Source organism: Zingiber officinale, chromosome 8B (genome assembly GCF_018446385.1).
Source record: "Zingiber officinale cultivar Zhangliang chromosome 8B, Zo_v1.1, whole genome shotgun sequence".
NCBI classification, from domain to species: domain Eukaryota; kingdom Viridiplantae; phylum Streptophyta; class Magnoliopsida; order Zingiberales; family Zingiberaceae; genus Zingiber; species Zingiber officinale.
The window spans coordinates 102,783,842-102,803,630 of record NC_056001.1 but is presented as its reverse complement, the minus strand read 5'-3'; the positions used below and the strand labels follow the sequence as shown (position 1 = coordinate 102,803,630).

General features: G+C 39.4%; 2 protein-coding genes across 2 annotated transcripts; both read left to right on the top strand.

Moving 5' to 3' along the window:
* Positions 1–13,308: 13,308 nt before the first annotated feature.
* On the top strand, positions 13,309–17,807 carry LOC122016162 (photosystem I P700 chlorophyll a apoprotein A1). The gene has a single exon (XM_042573383.1). The coding sequence runs from the start codon at positions 14,867–14,869 to the stop codon at positions 17,117–17,119; it is 2,253 nt and encodes a 750-aa protein (XP_042429317.1). The 5' UTR covers positions 13,309–14,866; the 3' UTR covers positions 17,120–17,807.
* On the top strand, positions 17,145–19,577 carry LOC122016163 (photosystem I P700 chlorophyll a apoprotein A2). Its single transcript, XM_042573385.1, has one exon. It carries the CDS (start codon positions 17,145–17,147, stop codon positions 19,347–19,349), a length of 2,205 nt encoding a protein of 734 aa, XP_042429319.1. The 3' UTR covers positions 19,350–19,577.
* Positions 19,578–19,789: the final 212 nt, after the last annotated feature.

The window sequence follows — 19,789 nt, the reverse complement described above, 5'->3', positions numbered from 1 at the left end:
GGTGTGGATACACAAATTAAATTGGAGTGAGGTGGTAAGAGCTCACAGCAGCTGTGCGATAGAAGATGCCGGAGAAACTTTCCCGCCGGGAGCGAGAAAGGGGGAGCGAGGGACGAGTTTCGAGGAAGGACTTTGAAGGAGGGAGCGAGAAAGGGGGAGTGAGAGTGGCGAGGGAGATTTTAATATTAAACAGCCACCGACGGGAGAGAGATGTCGGCCGGACATAGGACGCCGGAGACGGAGGGAGCGAGGGAGAGAGAGAGAGAGTGGGGAGGGAGAGAGCAGAAGCGAGGGGGAGAGAGAGATCGACGAGTGACAAGAGGCCGACCGGAGAGAGAGAATAGTAGGAATATTTTATTTATAGAGAAACCGAGCTAGCAACGCCACGTCTGCGCGTCGCTCACGGTCGCGGACAAAGCATCGCCCAGCATATCAAATCTGTATATATATATAATGAAAATAGTGATAAGAGGGGTCATTAAAGATAGGTTAAAGTAGAGAAAAGTGGTTAACGTAGAGGTTAAAGTTAAAACAGTCAAAGAACTAGGACCACAAATCAGGCGAAGTTGGTCGAGCATGCATTCAATGCCGGTCAGACATGACGGTCCAAGTGGCCATCCTATGAAAACTTGCGACTGGGGTTAAGAAGCAAACCGTCAATTTTTCAGCCAATCGTCCTTACCGATCGAACGACATGTCCGGTCGGACAAATGGTAACCCTCCAATAACAAGAAAGCTGAGTGAAGGACAAGCTGATAGCTCCTATCAGTACGACCGAGCTAGGACATTCGTACCGAGCGGCCTCCGGTCGACCTATAGTGGGACCCACCTACATATCTCATCGTATTCTTTTGAAAGTTTGTGTCACTGACAACAGAGTGCGTCTAGTATGTAAATCGTACTTTGGAAGTTTCTAGCCTGTCACATCAGAGATTTACGTGCCCGCTTAGGAAAATGTGTCATGGAAACTTTTTAACTTGTCGTTTCCTAGGACGCTGGGGAAATTGTACACATGCTTTGGGATGGGTGCGCAGACGCTACAGTGACACTATATAAAGAGGCTCCATCCACAGGTAGAGGTAGGCGATACTTCGTTATCTACTCACTCTTAGTTACCATTGATTTATATTATTCTTTTCCATTGAATCGATAACTAACTTGAGCGTCGGAGGACCAACACAAAGAACCGCTTTCCAATCCGATACCGACACTCTTAGATTTATAAGATAATAAGGGGTCTTCATCTAGTCAACTGTGGGGCTCCGTTTTCAATCCATCATCTTTGTATCCTTCAGATAGGATGAATGAGTAAACGAGTTTTTTTTTATTTTAGAATTTCAAATTCAACACAACAAATTTTAAATCAAACGATATAGAAAAAGGAAGTCAAGGGAAGACTATAGTTGCTATTGTGGCGTATGTTATAAATGATACTTTCTTAGAATTAGTATATGATTCGGATCTCTACTATTCCTTTGTTAAAGTTTTTTCCTTTTGATCGATCGACTATGTCCTCCCATAGAACTTATGACTAAAAATACAAGTGCAAGAAGTTAGGAGACTATAAAACAGGTAGCAAAGTTTAGTGAAGAAGAAGTTTGGCAATACCGAAAACACATTCCACTCCCTCTTCTAAATCTTAGTGCATTTGATGACTCCAATAATGAAGGCAACTGTGTATTTTAAGATCATTAATAGAGAAGTGATGGCTTTTTTCACTCATTTGGGTTCCTCCTCTCCACCTTCACAAGCGACTAGGATGATTATTCTTCAGTGACTTCACTCTCAGAGTTATATGGACCAAAGTATATCAGTCGAAGGTTCAAAGTATATCAGTCGGAGGTTGGCGTTGCCAACGTGACCCCTCCAATGATCAAGTCAACACCGGGCTGGAAAAAGGAAGGCTCGCACGCGTGATAAAGCATTAAGAGTTTGAAAGAGGAAGACGAAGAAGATTAGCCTCTACGAGTGAGAAAAAAAAACTATCATATCTTCAGTCTTCACCTATGCTTATATAGTCGCAGAGGGGGAAGGTCCATGTATGCCACCACATGAGTCGGGAACCATAAGTTAGCTGGTCAGACGGAGCTAAGTAGGGCGACGGAGAGGACAACAACGGAGTCGTACACCCGGTATGGAACGAGCCATTGACCAAGAGTCACCTTCAGTGCAGACTACCATGCTAAGGGTAGTTATGCCGCAGTGTACGATGACTATGGTTGTCGGGAATTGTCGGAGGTGTCGAATAAGGCTAATATAGTACGTGACTCAGAGCCATCTCAACTATTCTTGAGGCCCTAGGCGGGAAAAAAAGTAAGCCTTAATTTTTTTTTAAAAAAATAAATATTAAATATCTTATTAGTTGTAGTAAAAGGTGAAATTCGCCACCCTATCGATCCACATAGCCGACCCCATGACCATCTATGAGAAGGTAAATTGGGAAACAATAGTTGACCACTGCAGGGAGGGCATTTTTCTTTACTTTGTTGAGATTCGACCCCTTGCCCACCCACAATAGCCAAACTCAACCATGCCCGGGGCGACATTTAATTTTATTAGTAAAATTTAAAAGGACAATTTCATAGATTGTTAATGATTATTTTTACATTGGGAAATAGTGGCCAATTAGGTCATGTAGCAATAACTTTCTCTTGTGCCAATGTCACTTTATGTTAACTAATTTGGCAACGAGTAATAAACTATTATAATACTATTAATATACATTTTAATTACTATTTTTTTAACAATTATCAATCACTTTTAACTTCGATAGAGGAAGGTCTTACTCAATAAAATTATTGTTATGTGACATAAATGTAATAAGTTTAAGTAGTAGATATAGTCACTATGTACAAGAAACTCTTCCTCTGGATCTCACATTGGTAAGAGCTTCGTGAACCAAACTATCTTTTTATTAATTTTAACTTTGATAAATTATCAATCAAATTTAATTAGCTAAAAATATTTAGCTATTAAACATCAATGACAAATGATTAAAAATAAAAGAGTGTGCCTCATGGAAGAGTAAGGACACAATAATAATAATAGTATAAAAATTGATAATGAAGGAGAAGAAAGAAAGGACAATAAAATTTAGAGAAAATGATAGGGTAATATTAAATATGTTTTGACTTCCAAAAGTATTTTTTATAAGATAATATCAATTAAGTATAACCAATAAATATTTATAATTTCTTAACTAAACTTAATTTTGATTAGTAAATTAAATTTTATTAGTAAAAAAATTAAAATTATGAATTAAATTTTAATAAAAAATAAAAATAAATTAACAACCAAATCTAACTTTAACAATAAAAAATTAAATTATCAATTAAATCTACCATGAGTAAAAAAAATAAAAGCAATCAAATTTAACTTTAATCTATAAAAAATTTAAAAATATTAGCTAAATCTAAAAAATTAAAAATTATTGATCAAATATAATTTGGCTATAAAAAATAAAATTAATAATATATATATTATAATTGGGGCCCTAGGCAGAGACCTTAATGGCCTATGCCTTGAGTTGACCCTGATATGACTTGAAGTCGTCGAGCTGCCTTGTAAGGTCAGGCTATCTTATATGATCGAGCTGCCTTGTATGGCCAAATGAACTTGGATTGATATAAAACTAATTCCTATATATTCAGCTACCTCTCCTAACTATATTTATACCCTCAAATATCAATTTTACTTAATATTTTGAGAGCGATGATTTATCTAACATGAATATATTTTAAAAATTCAATTTGTGATCCAAAAATTATTGCTATCAGTACATTGAGTCAAATTGGTATTTGAGGTATGGATATAATAAGGAGAGGTAGATAGACACATGAAAACTAGTTTATATCAATCCAAGGTCATTTGGTCGATTAGTCGATTTTGCCTAAAACTGTCTAATGGACCAAATAACCACAAATTGACATGAAACTAGCTCATATATATTCGTCTACTTCTCTTGATTATATCCATGTTCTCAAATGTCAATTTGAACAAACATATTAAGAGTGATGATTTTTTTAATTCAGATGTATTTATAAAATTTTTGAATGTCAAAATTTTAAGCAAATCAGTCGACCGAACTTTGAAATCAATCGACTAATTTTTTTTTTATCAAAGTCGATTTTAGGTAAAATAGGTTGATGGATCAAACAATCTCAGATTGATATGAAACTAGTTCCTATGTATTTAACTAGTTCTCCTGATTATATCAAGCCTTCAAACGTACTAAATATATTAAGAGTAGTGATTTTTTGAACCAGGTTGTGTTTAAAAAATTTAATTCATGTTCAAAAAATCACTGCTCTTAATATATTGATCAAATTAATATTTGAGGACATGGATATAATCAAAAGAGGTAGAAAAACACATATAAACTAATTTCATGTCAATCCTGTTGGTGCAACATTCCTCAGGTCAAGGTTGACCTGGTTGACCAAGCTTGAGTCTTGGTTTGGATTTCGATGTTTGACAATGCAAGGTTGATTGAAGAAGAGTCAAGTAGGTCAAGGATGACCGGATACTTGATTGGGAAGTCCTAACTGGGATGTTAGGCAGGAGCAAAATCCTGGTGAGTGAAGCCAGGTGAAAGACCTAGTGAGTGAAGCTAGGCAGGAGAAAAATCCTGGTGAGTGAAGCCAGGTGAAAGACCTAGTGAGTGAAGCTAGGCAATTGAGAAAGTCCTGGTGAGTGAAGCCAGGCAAGAGAAATCCAGATGGGTCAAGGTTGACCAGACATCTGGTGAGAGTCCAAATAGGTCAAAGGGATTGACCGGATACTTGGCACGAGGAAGAAAAGTCCAAGTAGGTCTTAGGGAGAGACCGGATACTTGGTAAGAAGAGAAAAGTCCAAGTGGGTCAAAGGGATTGACCAGACACTTGGTGAGAGAGTCCTAGCTGGTCAAGGGTGACCGGATGCTAGGTCTTATGTACCAACAAGTCATGGTTGACTAGATGTTGGTTTAGGGGGCTTTGGGCTTGGTTTTGGGCAAAACCAAGATCCGGATTGATCACCGATTCCAGCGGGTTTGGATTGATCCGTGGATTGATCCGGGGTTTGGATTGATCCATGGATCGATCCAGAGATCTGGATCGATCCACCGATCGATCCGGTGAGTCCTCGCGAACCCCTCCGGATCGATCGGTGGATCGATTCAGAGGTCCCAATCGATCGATGGATCGATTGGGGGCCGCTTTCGCGCGATAAGCGCCGGATCGATCCGTGGATCGATCGAAGTTTCTGATCAAACGATGCGGATCGATCAGTGGATCGATCCAAAGCCTCCCCGATCGATTGGGAGCATTCCAATCGATCGGGATTTGACCGTTAGCGTCGATTTAAGCCGCAGGCGTTCATTTCCTTCGGCAGAACTTCACCGATTCATTCCAGATTCATCACAGCTCCTCCCCAGCACTCTCTAAGCTCCTCACCGCCAGTTCTTGAAGGTTCTTGGAGGTTCATCCAAGTCAAGAGGCGAGTTGCAACAAGAAGAAGAAGAAGCTAGGGTTTTTACTGCATCTCTTGTAAGCTTTTGCTTATTCTTTACTACCCTTTCTTCTACTTGTATTGAGAGTCTTGTAGGGCTTCTCCGCCTTCGGTAGTTACCGAAAAGGAGTGTTTATTAGTGGAGGTGTGTGTGTGTGTGCGTGGATCCTTGGACTAGTCACCTCTTGTGAGGTGGATACCAAGTAAAATCCTATTGTTAGCATTGTTGTAATTTGTTTCTTTGTATTCCGCTGCGCATCACTTTGAAGAAACAAGCAACAAAGCACGACGAGCACACACGAAGCTATTCACCCCCCTCTAGCTACTTTTCGGTCCTAACAAGTGGTATCAGAGCAAGGTTGCTCTTCACCGGAATCACCGCCGGAAGGGGCAAACATAACAAGCAAAGCTAGAGGGTGAAGAAGTTGGAGCAAATTCATCAAAGTCAAAGAATTCAGGAAGCTCAACTTCAAGATGCAATTCCAAGATGGACTTGGATTTGATACAAGGGTGGCTCCACCATACACATCCACAAGCTTCGATTCTTGGAGATCAAGAATTGAAAATTTCTTGATGATGGAGATAGAGCAATGGTTTGCTCTAATGGAAGATTTTAAGGCTCCAAGGAATTCAAAGGGCAAAGTTCTCAAAAGGAGCAAATGGAGCCAAGAACAAATCCAAAGATGTGAGGCCAATGACAAAGTGACCAAGCTTTTGGTCAATCTATTGCCGAGCAACATCTTGGAGAAAATTGGAGAAGTTGAAGATGCCAAAGAGCTATGGAGCAAATTGGAAAAGGCTCATGAGATCCCCTCCACTGTACCTAACCAAGAAGAATCCAAAGAGGGCAACTCATTGGAGCAAGATCAAGAGGAGGACTCCGAAGTTGAGAGATGCTCAACTTCCGAAGAAGAGGAAATCCAAGAAGCTTCATTCTCAAGGGAGTGTAATCAAAAGAGCAAGGAAGGAGCATATTCCTTGTTTCATGTACAAGAGGATGAAGAAGAAGGTGAAGCCTCCACCTCTAGGATTGAGGGGGAGCAACTCTTGGTGACACCGGATCAAGAAGAAGGAGAATCCTCCATATTCGGGTCAAGAGAAGAAGAGGATGAAGAAGCTTCCACCTCCACAAGTCAAGATAAATCAATTGGAGGGAAATCGATTTCGGATCAAGAGGAAGCCTCTACATTCATATCAAATGGAGGAGCAAGTGCCACCCCTACACAAGAAGGTATAAATAGTTCAATTAATAATAAGAATCATATTATATGTTTTGAATGTAGGGAACATGGGCACTACAAAAGCAAGTGCCCTAAATTGGCCAAGAAGAAGGGCAAAGTGGCACCTAAGGGCAAGGAGAAGCCAAAGGAGACCATCCCCGGAACAAAGAAGAGCAAGGAGCACATTGTGTGCTTCTCTTGCAATCAAAAGGGGCATTACCGGAGTCAATGCCCTAAGGGGAAGAAGATGGTCAAGGCTCAAGGAGGAAGCTCAAGTCAAGGGGAAGCCTCTAAGGTAAAAAGGAATGTAACTTTTATTGAGTCTATCCCTTTATATTATGGTAAAAAGCATGCTAGTGCTAACTTATATCATTTTAATGCTATTTACCATAAGAATAGAGAGCATGGTAAAATTAAGGAAAATAACGTAGCTTACCATGCTAAAACTACCACACCTAGGATTAGGAAGGTAGATAAAAATCTAGGCAATCACACTAAGGACCTTAGCTACAAGCCTAGAAATAAAAATGCTCATAAATTTAATGGAAAACCAAAAACTAAGGACTTAGTGATAGAAAATCAAGTCTTGAGGTCAAGGCTTGATAAAATGGAAAAGACCCTAAAAAGGATGGAAAATATCCTAAAAGGGCAAAATGAGCATAGCCTAGGTCTAGGAGCACAAAGGTCATCTAATGGCCATAGTGGTTTGGGATACAAACCAAAGGCTAAGAAGGATGTAATCTCTTACCATAGGGTTCCATATAGTTATGGAACCAACCCTAGGTCTAGTGGTCAAGCCAAAATACAAGGAAGTTATCCCTAAGAGTATTTTTGCAACAAATGTGACTAAGACTTCTAAGAAGTCTAAGAAAGTCACAAAGAAGGTTACAAGGAAGCAATCTCTCGAGTTGACCTAGAAAAAGTGACCAAGACTTCTAAGAAACCAAACAAGGTCACTAGGAAGGTATCTAGGGAAGTTATCCCTAGTGAATACCTAGAGCATCCAAGGAGCACCAATAGGTTTTGGGTTCCTAGGAGTATTTTCTCTATCCCATAGATGGGTTAGAGAGTGTCAACTCTGAGAAGAAGGGTAGTTAACCCAACTTTGAAGAAATTGACACTCAAGGAGCATTTTCAAGGTTTTTGTTAACCTTTGAAAATGAAATGGATTTATTGTTAATCTTGGAAAGAGTAAAATGTGCTATAAAGGAAGAAATTTGAGATGACTTTAAATGGCACGAGAAATCAAGTGTTAAGAAATACCAAATTGGGACTTTGGTATTGTCTTAGGAATTTAAGGCAAATCTAAGCCTTAATTTAAAGTGATTACTCTTATGGGAAAATGAAATATGTCAATATTTGAGGAATGTTTTAAATTTTTAATTGGCATAATTAATTCAAGAGATTAAAGAAATGTCAAGTTGGGTTTTGGCATTTTCTTAAGGAAATTGGGTAATCTAGGGTTTATGCTTTAGGATTAGCTAAGGGTTAAGGATACTTAGATAGATAATCTAGGTATATTTTAATTATGCAAAATCCTGCCATGTTTGGTTGCCCATTATATGCCATGACATCATGTTTTATTTGTGCATTCATGACTTATTATGAAAAACTCAAAAATACCATGTCATGACATACATACATCATGTAGTTATAGGAAATTTTCTTCTGAAAAATTATTTCTTTTTGATGTATGCCATAACATTATCATGCATTAGTTTAATTCCTTGTAATTAAGGACAAATGACATTTAACAACACTGATTAACAAGTGACATCCTAGGTGGATGTCTAATATCTCTAAAATACCTAGGTAGATATGCATGATCCCTAGATTAGGGCAAAACCAAAATCTACATCTCACAAAGACTATAAGGTAACTTGTATGTGTTTTAGTGTACATTAGATACAAGTGAGATGTTAGGATGATGAACAAAGCTCAAGATGTTGATTTAGTGCATTCTTTTGAGTTTTTAGGTTCATCAAAACACATAGTTATGTGTTTTCCCATCATTGGGAAAGCTAATGTACAAGTCATGTGCATTAAGCCCAAGGAACATGGTGGGATATTGGTTTTGAAAATGTTTTTAAAATGATTTTGGAAAACCTTAGTGAAGGCTATCTTTTGATAGTAATCACCATTGAATAGTTAGACACAAACTTGAAGAAAACACTAAAGTTTTTGCAAGTTCTCAAGCTTTTGTCAATCTTTGAAAATATGATGTATTTTCATAGAAAACTATTTTTCCATGATAAATTATACCCTAAATAATGTCTACACAAATTTTTACGATTTTTGGAATTTTGTAGAATTTTCTAGGGGTTTCTGAAATTGGCTGAAATTGAATTTCAACAATTTCAGGCCTCCAATCGATCAGTGGATCGATTGAGGTGCCCCAATCGATCAGCCGATCGATTGAGAAGGCATTTCTCGCGAGTAGAAGCTCGCTGGATCGATCAGCCGATCGATCCAAGAAGACTGAATCGATCAGTGGATCGATTCAGCAGGGTTCAATCGATTGGAACCCAACTCGAATCGATTGAAGTTGCTGATTTTGGCTGGGAAAGCTTATTTTCAGCATTTTGAACCTATTTTAGTCTAGGAAACCATTCCAAACCCCTGAAAATACAGTTGTATACATAAAAAGGGTGTTTTTGTGTGGAAAACAAGGATGGAATGGTTAAGGAAGGCTAAGTTGAAGTTTAGGTTGAGGTTTGTTTCAAATTTTGAAAATTTGAACCTCAAAACTTCTAAAATTGGGTTTCCTAAAGTTTTGGGGATTCCAAGTCATTGTTGGTGCAATGACAGAAGTTACCACCATGTCTTTATGGGGAGGGATTCTTTAAAGACATAAAATTTATTTTTCATGAACCTTGGAAGGTGGTTAACCTTCCGTTAAGAACATGCTCAAGGTTGAGCATTTGAACTTTAATGGGGAGTGGATATCCTCATTGTTCAAGTGGTTTCAAGTGGATAATGCTCAAGGATGGGCATTTGCCTACATTGGGGGAGAATGTAGGGTTAAGGTTAATGAAGGGTATGGGACCTTCATTATCGTGCTGATCACAACGAGTGAAGTTGTGAACGACGATGAGCAACTCTTCAGGGGGAGAGTTTTCAACAAGTGAATCTGTTGATGTGTGCCCAAAAATGGGGCATGGTTTGATGTGTGCCAATAGGGGGAGAATGAAAGGGAGTAAGTTAGGCTTTTATCACCGAGAGGGAGTTTGCCCTCTTAGGGGGAGAATGAAGGGCTTAACTTATGCATTCATTACCTAGTGGCATGAAGAAGGTTTAGGCTATGGGATTAGCCTAACTTACATGTGGTATTGTAAGTGATAGTGTTGGTATTGTCAAACATCAAAAAGGGGGAGATTGTTGGTGCAACATTCCTCAGGTCAAGGTTGACCTGGTTGACCAAGCTTGAGTCTTGGTTTGGATTTCGATGTTTGACAATACAAGGTTGATTGAAGAAGAGTCAAGTAGGTCAAGGATGACCAGATACTTGACTGGGAAGTCCTAACTGGGATGTTAGGCAGGAGCAAAATCCTGGTGAGTGAAGCCAGGTGAAAGACCTAGTGAGTGAAGTTAGGCAGGAGAAAAATCCTGGTGAGTGAAGCCAGGCAAGAGAAATCCAGATGGGTCAAGGTTGACCAGACATCTGGTGAGAGTCCAAATAGGTCAAAGGGATTGACCGGATACTTGGCACGAGGAAGAAAAGTCCAAGTAGGTCTTAGGGAGAGACCGGATACTTGGTAAGAAGAGAAAAGTCCAAGTGGGTCAAAGGGATTGACCAGACACTTGGTGAGAGAGTCCTAGCTGGTCAAGGATGACCGGATGCTAGGTCTTATGTACCAACAAGTCATGGTTGACTAGATTTTGGTTTAGGGGCTTTGGGCTTGGTTTTGGGCAAAACCAAGATCCGGATTGATCAGCCGATCCAGCCGGTTTGGATTGATCCGTGGATTGATCCGAGTTTGGATTGATCCGTGGATCGATCCAGATCTGGATCGATCCACCGATCGATCCGGTGAGTCCACGCGAGAACCTCGGATCGATCGGTGGATCGATCAGAGGTCCCAATCGATCGGTGGATCGATTGGGGCCTGGAGCGATAAGCGCCGGATCGATCCGTGGATCGATCCGAAGTTTTTCCAGCATAGAGGCGCTGGATCGATCCGTGGATCGATCCAGCCTCCCGATCGATTGGGAGCATTCCAATCGATCGGGATTTGACCGTTAGCGTCGATTTAAGCCGCAGGCGTTCATTTCCTTCGGCAACTTCACCGATTCCCAGATTCATCACGGCTCCTCCCCAGCACTCTCTAAGCTCCTCACCGCCAGTTCTTGAAGGTTCTTGGAGGTTCATCCAAGTCAAGAGGCGAGTTGCAACAAGAAGAAGAAGAAGCTAGGGTTTTTACTGCATCTCTTGTAAGCTTTTGCTTATTCTTTACTACCCTTTCTTCTACTTGTATTGAGAGTCTTGTAGGGCTTCTCCGCCTTCGGTAGTTACCGAAAAGGAGTGTTTATTAGTGGAGGTGTGTGTGTGTGCGTGGATCCTTGGACTAGTCACCTCTTGTGAGGTGGATACCAAGTAAAATCCTATTGTTAGCATTGTTGTAATTTGTTTCTTTGTATTCCGCTGCGCATCACTTTGAAGAAACAAGCAACGAAGCACGACGAGCACACGCGAAGCTATTCCCCCCCCCCCCCCCCCCTCTAGCTACTTTTCGGTCCTAACAAATCCAAGGTCATTTGATCCATCAGACGATTTTGGACAAAATCGACTGATGAATCAAATAACCTCGGATTGACATGAAACTAGTTCCTATGTGTTTGTCTATCTCTTATGATTATATCTATGCCCTTAAACGTCAATTTGACTCAATATATTGAAAGTATTAATTTTTTAAACATGATTATATTTAAAAAATTTAATTCATATTTAAAAAATCGTTACTCTCAACATATTGGGTCAAATTGGCATTTTTGGACATGGATATAATCAGGAGTAGTAGACGAACACATAAGAACTAGTTTCATATCAATTCGAGGTCATTTGTTCCATTAGTCGATTTTGTCCAAAATCAGCTGATGGACCAAATGATCTCGGATTAACATGAAACTAGTTATTATATATTTGTCTATCTCTTCTATAATATCCATGCCTTCAAATACAAATTTGACCCAATATATTGAGGGTAATGATTTTTTGAATATGAATTAAATTATTCAAATATTTTTATATTTAAAAAATTATTACTCTTAATATATTGAGTCAAATTGACATTTGAGGATATGGATATAATCAGAAAAGGTAGACGAACACATAGGAACTAGTTTCATGTCAATCCGAGGTCATTTGATTCATCAATCGATTTTGGATAAAATTGACCGATGGATTAAATTATCTCAGATTAACACGGAACTAGTTTCTATGTGTTTGTTTACTTCTCCTGATTATATCCATGCATTCATATACCAATTTGACTTAATATATTAATAGCAATAATTTTTAAAACAGGTATTAAATTTTTCAGATATATTTGATCTTGTCCGAGAGCTGAGTCGATGGATGCTGGGGGTGTGGCGCTCTTTGCTGACTCCATGTAGACTCCGGGATGACGTGGTCTCCGGTGAACTTGCAACAAAACTGAACTGGGAAGGGGATCCCGGCGACGACCCTCTGACGCTCAAGTCAGGCGAGAGGAAATCGAAATAGTGTAACGAGGCCAAGAGCTACGGTAGATGAGAATGCATACCTCCGTCGAAGGTTGGGGGCCCTACGGATGCTTCAATTGTTGATTTTAGTATTTAGCGAAAGGTTACACCTATGGGTTCCATATTGCGAGTCAACCCTACTCCACTAGTACCAATAGGCAGCATAGGGGAAGAAGCACTACACCTAGGAATCAACAACATGAAAACTTTGTTATAAATTACCCTTTTCCTTATCGGTATCGGGGCTAACAAGAATGGTTGGGACAACAAACATCCATCTCGTTTGTACTTTGGGTATCCGTATAACCATCAAAGATCGTTGAAGTGACTAATTCCTGGAAATAGGGGGCGTTGAGGACAAAGAAATTGTTGGAGTTACCATTTCCATCTAGTACTAATATACTAATACAGTTGGTGTTAATAAAAAACCTCTTGCAGGAAGGCTGGCTAGAGATTTCTTGTAAAAATACTAGCTCCTTTCAGTTCATAATGAGAATAGTCAAATTTGAATTTCATGGATTATTTCCCTTAGTACTATGCGCAGAAAGAAGGGAGGAGCCATATGAAATGAAAATCTCACGTACGGTTCTGGAACGGAGATTCTTTGAATAGAATGAACGACCGTAACGGATGTTGGCTCAATCCGAAGGAAATTATGCGGAAGCTTTACAAAATTATTATGAAGCTACGCGACCAGAAATTGATCCCTATGATCGAAGTTATATACTCTATAACATAGGACTTATACACACAAGCAACGGAGAGCATACAAGGGCTTTGGAATATTATTTCCGGGCACTGGAACGAAACCCATTCTTACCACAAGCTTTTAATAATATGGCCGTGATCTGTCATTACGTGCGACTATCTCTACTATAGAAAGAAGAAAAAAAGATCCAATTAACTAGTAAATACTAGAATGAAATAGGTTTTCTACATATGCGTCGTCTAAAGCAACGGTTTTTATCAGCTGTAGCAAGTAAAGAGACTTCACGAGAACCAAAATTAAGAAGAAATGGATAAAGCCTATATACTCCATGGATAAAGGATTGAATTGATAGAGAAAGCACCGTAAAGATCAATTAGCAAGCTATTTGGTTGATAGAGTTAAGAACTGCTTTGCTTACTTATCCCGTGATACAGGATAAAAGTTAGGAATCAAATTATGTAATAGAGTTGATCCACTAAGGTATTGAGCAGCGGTGTAGCATCAGATCCCAAAGATCGTAAGTTCTTTTTTCTTATATTATATTAGTTAGGATATTAGGGAGGAAAGTCTTTTTCAAAAATTCTATATCTATATTATATAAATTCCATATATGCAATCGAGATAGTTACCTTTCAGAGAATTCTAACACTATATTTTAACACTATTATATATAGGATATAGGGTCGATCCATACTTCATTCCTCTGAAGGTGGGAGAAAAGATAAAGCTTTTTATTGATCAAAAAATTAGAGTTTTAAACTTATGTAATTAATTTCTTCTGGCTAACCCAACAAAAATGGGATACTTTTATGACAATATGACAAATTTAATTCAATTAACATATTAACATAAGGTAGATTAAGACGGGGCGCAAGCAAAAAGAATCGATTGTCGAGCCGTATGAGGTAGGAAACTCTCAAGTACGGTTCGAAGGGAAGGAGTTACCTATTCCGACCGGGGAGAACAGGCCATTCTACAAGGTGATTCTGAAATTGCAGAGGCTTGGTCCGATCAAGCTGCTGAGTATTGGAAACAAGCTATAGCGCTTAGTCCGGGTAATTATATTGAAGCACAAAATTGGTTGAAGATCACGAGGCGTTTTGAATAAGACCACTCCCCTTTTTAATTCATTAAAATTAGTTGTTGGATCCATCAATCAAATAAAATAGATCGTGTTCCCATGAAAAGATCCAACCAAGAGTTTCATTATATCCTTTCTTTATAAAATCATTGTATGGTATCTCATAGGGATAAAACGGTATAGAATAAAACTAATAAAGCTAGTAAAAGAAAGATACAAGATACAGTGGAATGACTAAATATGGATAAGATATAGCAATGGATCTTATTAATTCTAATGAATGATCTTGTGATTTCTAGTAAAGGAATAGAATATTTTATAGAAGTAGATTCATATGGGTACTTATACATTCAGATATAAGTGTACTAGTTTAGGTTGCAAAAAAAAATTGTTTTTTCGTTTCGCCGGGAAAGTACTTTCCAAGGGAAAACAGGCCCCTTGGGCACCTAATCGTTATGTCATAATAGATCCGAACACTTGCCTCGGATTGACATATCATAATTGCTCTAGTGAATAACTAAATAGATGGATGAGAGATAGGAAAAAAAGGATTAATCATAAAAAAAATAGCTATCTTTCGGAGGTTCACTAAAAACTTGATGATTGGCGGGTCTCTTTGTATGTGTTGTCCGGAAAGAGGAGGACTTAATGATTATTCGTTCGCCGGAACCAGAAGTTAAAATTGTTGTAGATAGGGATCCTATAAAAACCTCTTTCGAGGAATGGGCCAGACCCGGCCATTTCTCAAGAACAATAGCTAAAGGCCCCGATACTACCACTTGGATCTGGAACCTACATGCTGATGCTCACGATTTCGATAGTCATACCAGTGATTTGGAGGAGATCTCTCGAAAAGTATTTAGTGCTCATTTCGGTCAACTCTCCATTATCTTTCTTTGGTTGAGTGGGATGTACTTCCATGGCGCCCGTTTTTCAAATTATGAAGCATGGCTAAGTGATCCTACTCACATTGCACCCAGTGCCCAGGTAGTTTGGCCAATAGTGGGTCAAGAAATATTGAATGGTGATGTGGGTGGGGGTTTCCGAGGAATACAAATAACCTCCGGTTTTTTTCAAATTTGGCGAGCATCTGGAATAACTAATGAATTACAACTTTATTGTACCGCCATTGGGGCATTGGTCTTTGCATCGTTAATGCTTTTTGCCGGTTGGTTCCATTATCATAAAGCCGCCCCAAAATTGGCTTGGTTCCAAGATGTGGAATCCATGTTAAATCACCACCTAGCGGGGTTATTAGGACTTGGGTCTCTTTCTTGGGCGGGACACCAAATCCATGTATCTTTACCGATTAACCAATTTCTCGACGCTGGAGTTGATCCTAAAGAAATACCACTTCCTCATGAATTTATCTTAAATCGGAACCTTTTGGCTCAACTTTATCCTAGTTTTGCCGAGGGAGCAACCCCCTTTTTCACCTTGAATTGGTCAAAATACGCAGAATTTCTGACTTTTCGTGGAGGATTAGACCCAATAACGGGTGGTCTATGGCTGACCGATATTGTACACCATCATTTAGCTATCGCAATTCTTTTCCTGATCGCAGGTCATATGTATAGAACTAACTGGGGCATTGGTCATGGCCTTAAAGATATTTTAGAGGCTCATAAAGGTCCATTTACAGGGCAGGGCCATAAGGGACTCTATGAAATCCTAACAACATCGTGGCATGCTCAATTATCTCTTAACCTCGCTATGTTAGGTTCTTTAACCATTGTTGTAGCTCACCATATGTATTCCATGCCTCCCTATCCATACCTAGCTATTGACTATGGTACACAACTTTCGTTGTTCACCCATCACATGTGGATCGGTGGGTTTCTTATAGTTGGTGCTGCTGCACATGCAGCAATTTTTATGGTAAGAGATTACGATCCAACTACTCGATACAACGATCTATTAGATCGTGTCCTTAGACACCGCGATGCAATCATATCACATCTTAACTGGGTATGTATATTTTTAGGTTTTCACAGTTTTGGCTTGTATATTCATAATGATACCATGAGTGCTTTAGGACGTCCCCAAGATATGTTTTCAGATACCGCTATACAATTACAACCCATCCTTGCTCAATGGGTACAAAACACCCATGCTTTAGCACCTGGCATAACAGCTCCTGGTGCAACAGCAAGTACCAGCTTAACTTGGGGAGGTGGTGAGTTGATAGCAGTAGGCGGCAAAGTTGCTTTGTTACCTATTCCATTAGGAACCGCAGACTTTTTAGTCCATCATATTCATGCATTTACGATCCACGTAACTGTATTGATACTACTGAAGGGTGTTCTATTTGCTCGCAGTTCCCGTTTGATCCCTGATAAAGCAAATCTTGGTTTTCGTTTCCCTTGTGATGGACCTGGAAGAGGGGGGACATGTCAAGTATCCGCCTGGGATCATGTCTTCTTAGGTCTATTCTGGATGTACAATTCCATTTCGGTAGTTATTTTCCATTTCAGTTGGAAAATGCAGTCGGATGTTTGGGGTACTATAAGTGATCAAGGAGTAGTAACTCATATTACAGGAGGAAACTTTGCGCAGAGTTCCATTACTATTAATGGGTGGCTCCGAGATTTCTTATGGGCACAGGCATCTCAGGTAATTCAGTCTTATGGTTCTTCATTATCTGCATATGGTCTTTTTTTCTTGGGTGCTCATTTTGTATGGGCTTTCAGTTTAATGTTTCTATTCAGCGGCCGTGGTTATTGGCAAGAACTCATTGAATCCATCGTTTGGGCTCATAACAAATTAAAAGTTGCTCCTGCTACTCAGCCTAGAGCCTTGAGCATTGTACAAGGACGTGCTGTAGGAGTAACCCATTACCTTCTGGGTGGAATTGCCACAACATGGGCATTCTTCTTAGCAAGAATTATTGCAGTAGGATAATGGCTAGGAGGATTTGAAAGGCATTATGGCATTAAGATTTCCGAGGTTTAGCCAAGGCTTAGCTCAGGACCCCACCACTCGTCGTATTTGGTTTGGTATTGCTACCGCACATGACTTCGAGAGTCATGATGATATTACTGAGGAACGTCTTTATCAGAATATTTTTGCTTCTCACTTTGGTCAGTTAGCAATAATTTTTCTGTGGACGTCCGGAAATCTCTTTCATGTAGCTTGGCAAGGAAATTTTGAGTCATGGATACAAGACCCTTTACATGTAAGACCCATTGCTCATGCAATTTGGGATCCTCATTTTGGTCAACCGGCTGTGGAAGCTTTTACTCGAGGAGGTGCTACTGGTCCAGTGAATATCGCTTATTCCGGTGTTTATCAGTGGTGGTATACAATCGGATTACGCACTAATGAAGATCTTTATACTGGAGCTCTTTTTCTATTATTTCTTTCTGCTATATCTTTAATAGCGGGTTGGTTACACCTACAACCGAAATGGAAACCAAGTGTTTCGTGGTTCAAAAATGCAGAATCTCGTCTAAATCATCATTTGTCAGGACTTTTTGGAGTAAGTTCTTTGGCTTGGACAGGACATTTAGTTCATGTAGCTATTCCCGGATCCAGGGGACAGTACGTTAGATGGAATAATTTTTTAGACGTATTACCCCATCCTCAAGGGTTGGGACCACTTTTTACGGGTCAGTGGAATCTTTATGCCCAAAACCCTGATTCGAGTAGCCATTTATTTAGTACTTCCCAAGGAGCGGGAACTGCCATTCTAACCCTTCTCGGTGGATTCCATCCACAAACACAAAGTTTATGGCTGACCGATATTGCTCATCATCATTTAGCTATCGCAATTCTTTTCCTGATCGCAGGTCATATGTATAGAACTAACTTCGGGATTGGGCACAGTATCAAAGATCTTTTAGAAGCACATATTCCTCCAGGGGGTCGATTAGGGCGCGGACATAAAGGTCTTTATGACACAATCAATAATTCGCTTCATTTTCAATTAGGTCTTGCTTTAGCCTCCTTAGGGGTTATTACTTCCTTAGTAGCTCAACACATGTACTCTTTACCTGCTTATGCATTCATAGCACAAGACTTTACTACTCAAGCTGCGTTATATACTCATCACCAATACATTGCAGGGTTTATCATGACAGGAGCTTTTGCTCATGGAGCTATATTCTTCATTAGAGATTACAATCCGGAACAGAATGAGGATAATGTATTGGCAAGAATGTTAGACCATAAAGAAGCTATCATATCTCATTTAAGTTGGGCCAGCCTCTTTCTTGGGTTCCATACCTTGGGCCTTTATGTTCATAATGATGTCATGCTCGCTTTTGGTACTCCGGAAAAACAAATCTTGATCGAACCCATATTTGCCCAATGGATACAATCCGCTCATGGTAAGACTTCATACGGGTTCGATGTACTCTTATCTTCAACGAATGGCCCAGCATTCAACGCAGGCCGAAGCATATGGTTACCGGGCTGGTTGAATGCAGTTAATGAGAATAGTAATTCACTCTTCTTAACAATAGGTCCTGGAGACTTCTTGGTTCATCATGCTATTGCTCTAGGTTTGCATACAACTACATTGATTTTAGTAAAAGGTGCTTTAGATGCACGTGGTTCCAAGTTAATGCCAGATAAAAAGGATTTTGGTTATAGTTTTCCTTGTGACGGGCCAGGGCGCCGCGGTACTTGTGATATTTCTGCTTGGGACGCATTTTATTTGGCAGTTTTCTGGATGTTAAATACCATTGGATGGGTTACTTTTTATTGGCATTGGAAACACATCACATTATGGCAGGGTAACGTTTCACAATTTAATGAATCTTCTACCTATTTGATGGGGTGGTTAAGAGATTATCTATGGTTAAACTCTTCACAACTTATCAATGGATATAACCCTTTTGGTATGAATAGTTTATCCGTATGGGCTTGGATGTTCTTATTTGGACATCTTGTTTGGGCTACTGGATTTATGTTCTTAATTTCTTGGCGTGGATATTGGCAGGAATTGATTGAAACTTTAGCATGGGCTCATGAACGCACACCTTTGGCTAATTTGATTCGATGGAGAGATAAGCCAGTGGCTCTTTCCATTGTGCAAGCAAGATTGGTCGGATTAGCTCACTTTTCCGTAGGTTATATATTTACTTATGCAGCTTTCTTGATTGCCTCTACATCAGGAAAATTTGGTTAATTTAGTTATTTATTGTTTTTATGTACTGTATCAGCAACAATCTCATTTGTTTCGATGGATAGGGAGGATGAGGATCCACCTTCTTATATTTTTACATCTAGGATCCGAACTCTATCATAAATAATAAAATAGGAACTGAACATTATATTATGGCAAGAAAAAGTTTGATTCAGAGGGAGAAGAAAAGGCAGAAATTGGAACAAAAATATCATTTGATTCGTCGATCCTCAAAAAAAAAAATAAGCAAAGTTTCATCATTGAGTGAAAAATGGGAAATTCATGTAAAATTGCAATCCCCACCACGTAATAGCGCACCTACACGTCTCCATCGGCGTTGTTTTTTGACTGGAAGACCTAGAGCTAACCATCGAGACTTTGGGATATCCGGACACATACTTCGGGAAATGTTTCATACATGTTTATTACCGGGCGCAATAAGA

Bases quoted from the DNA above. Each gene is read 5' to 3' on its own strand.
- LOC122016162 (XM_042573383.1), top strand. From the start codon at position 14,867: ATGATTATTCGTTCGCCGGAACCAGAAGTTAAAATTGTTGTAGATAGG.
- LOC122016163 (XM_042573385.1), top strand. From the start codon at position 17,145: ATGGCATTAAGATTTCCGAGGTTTAGCCAAGGCTTAGCTCAGGACCCC.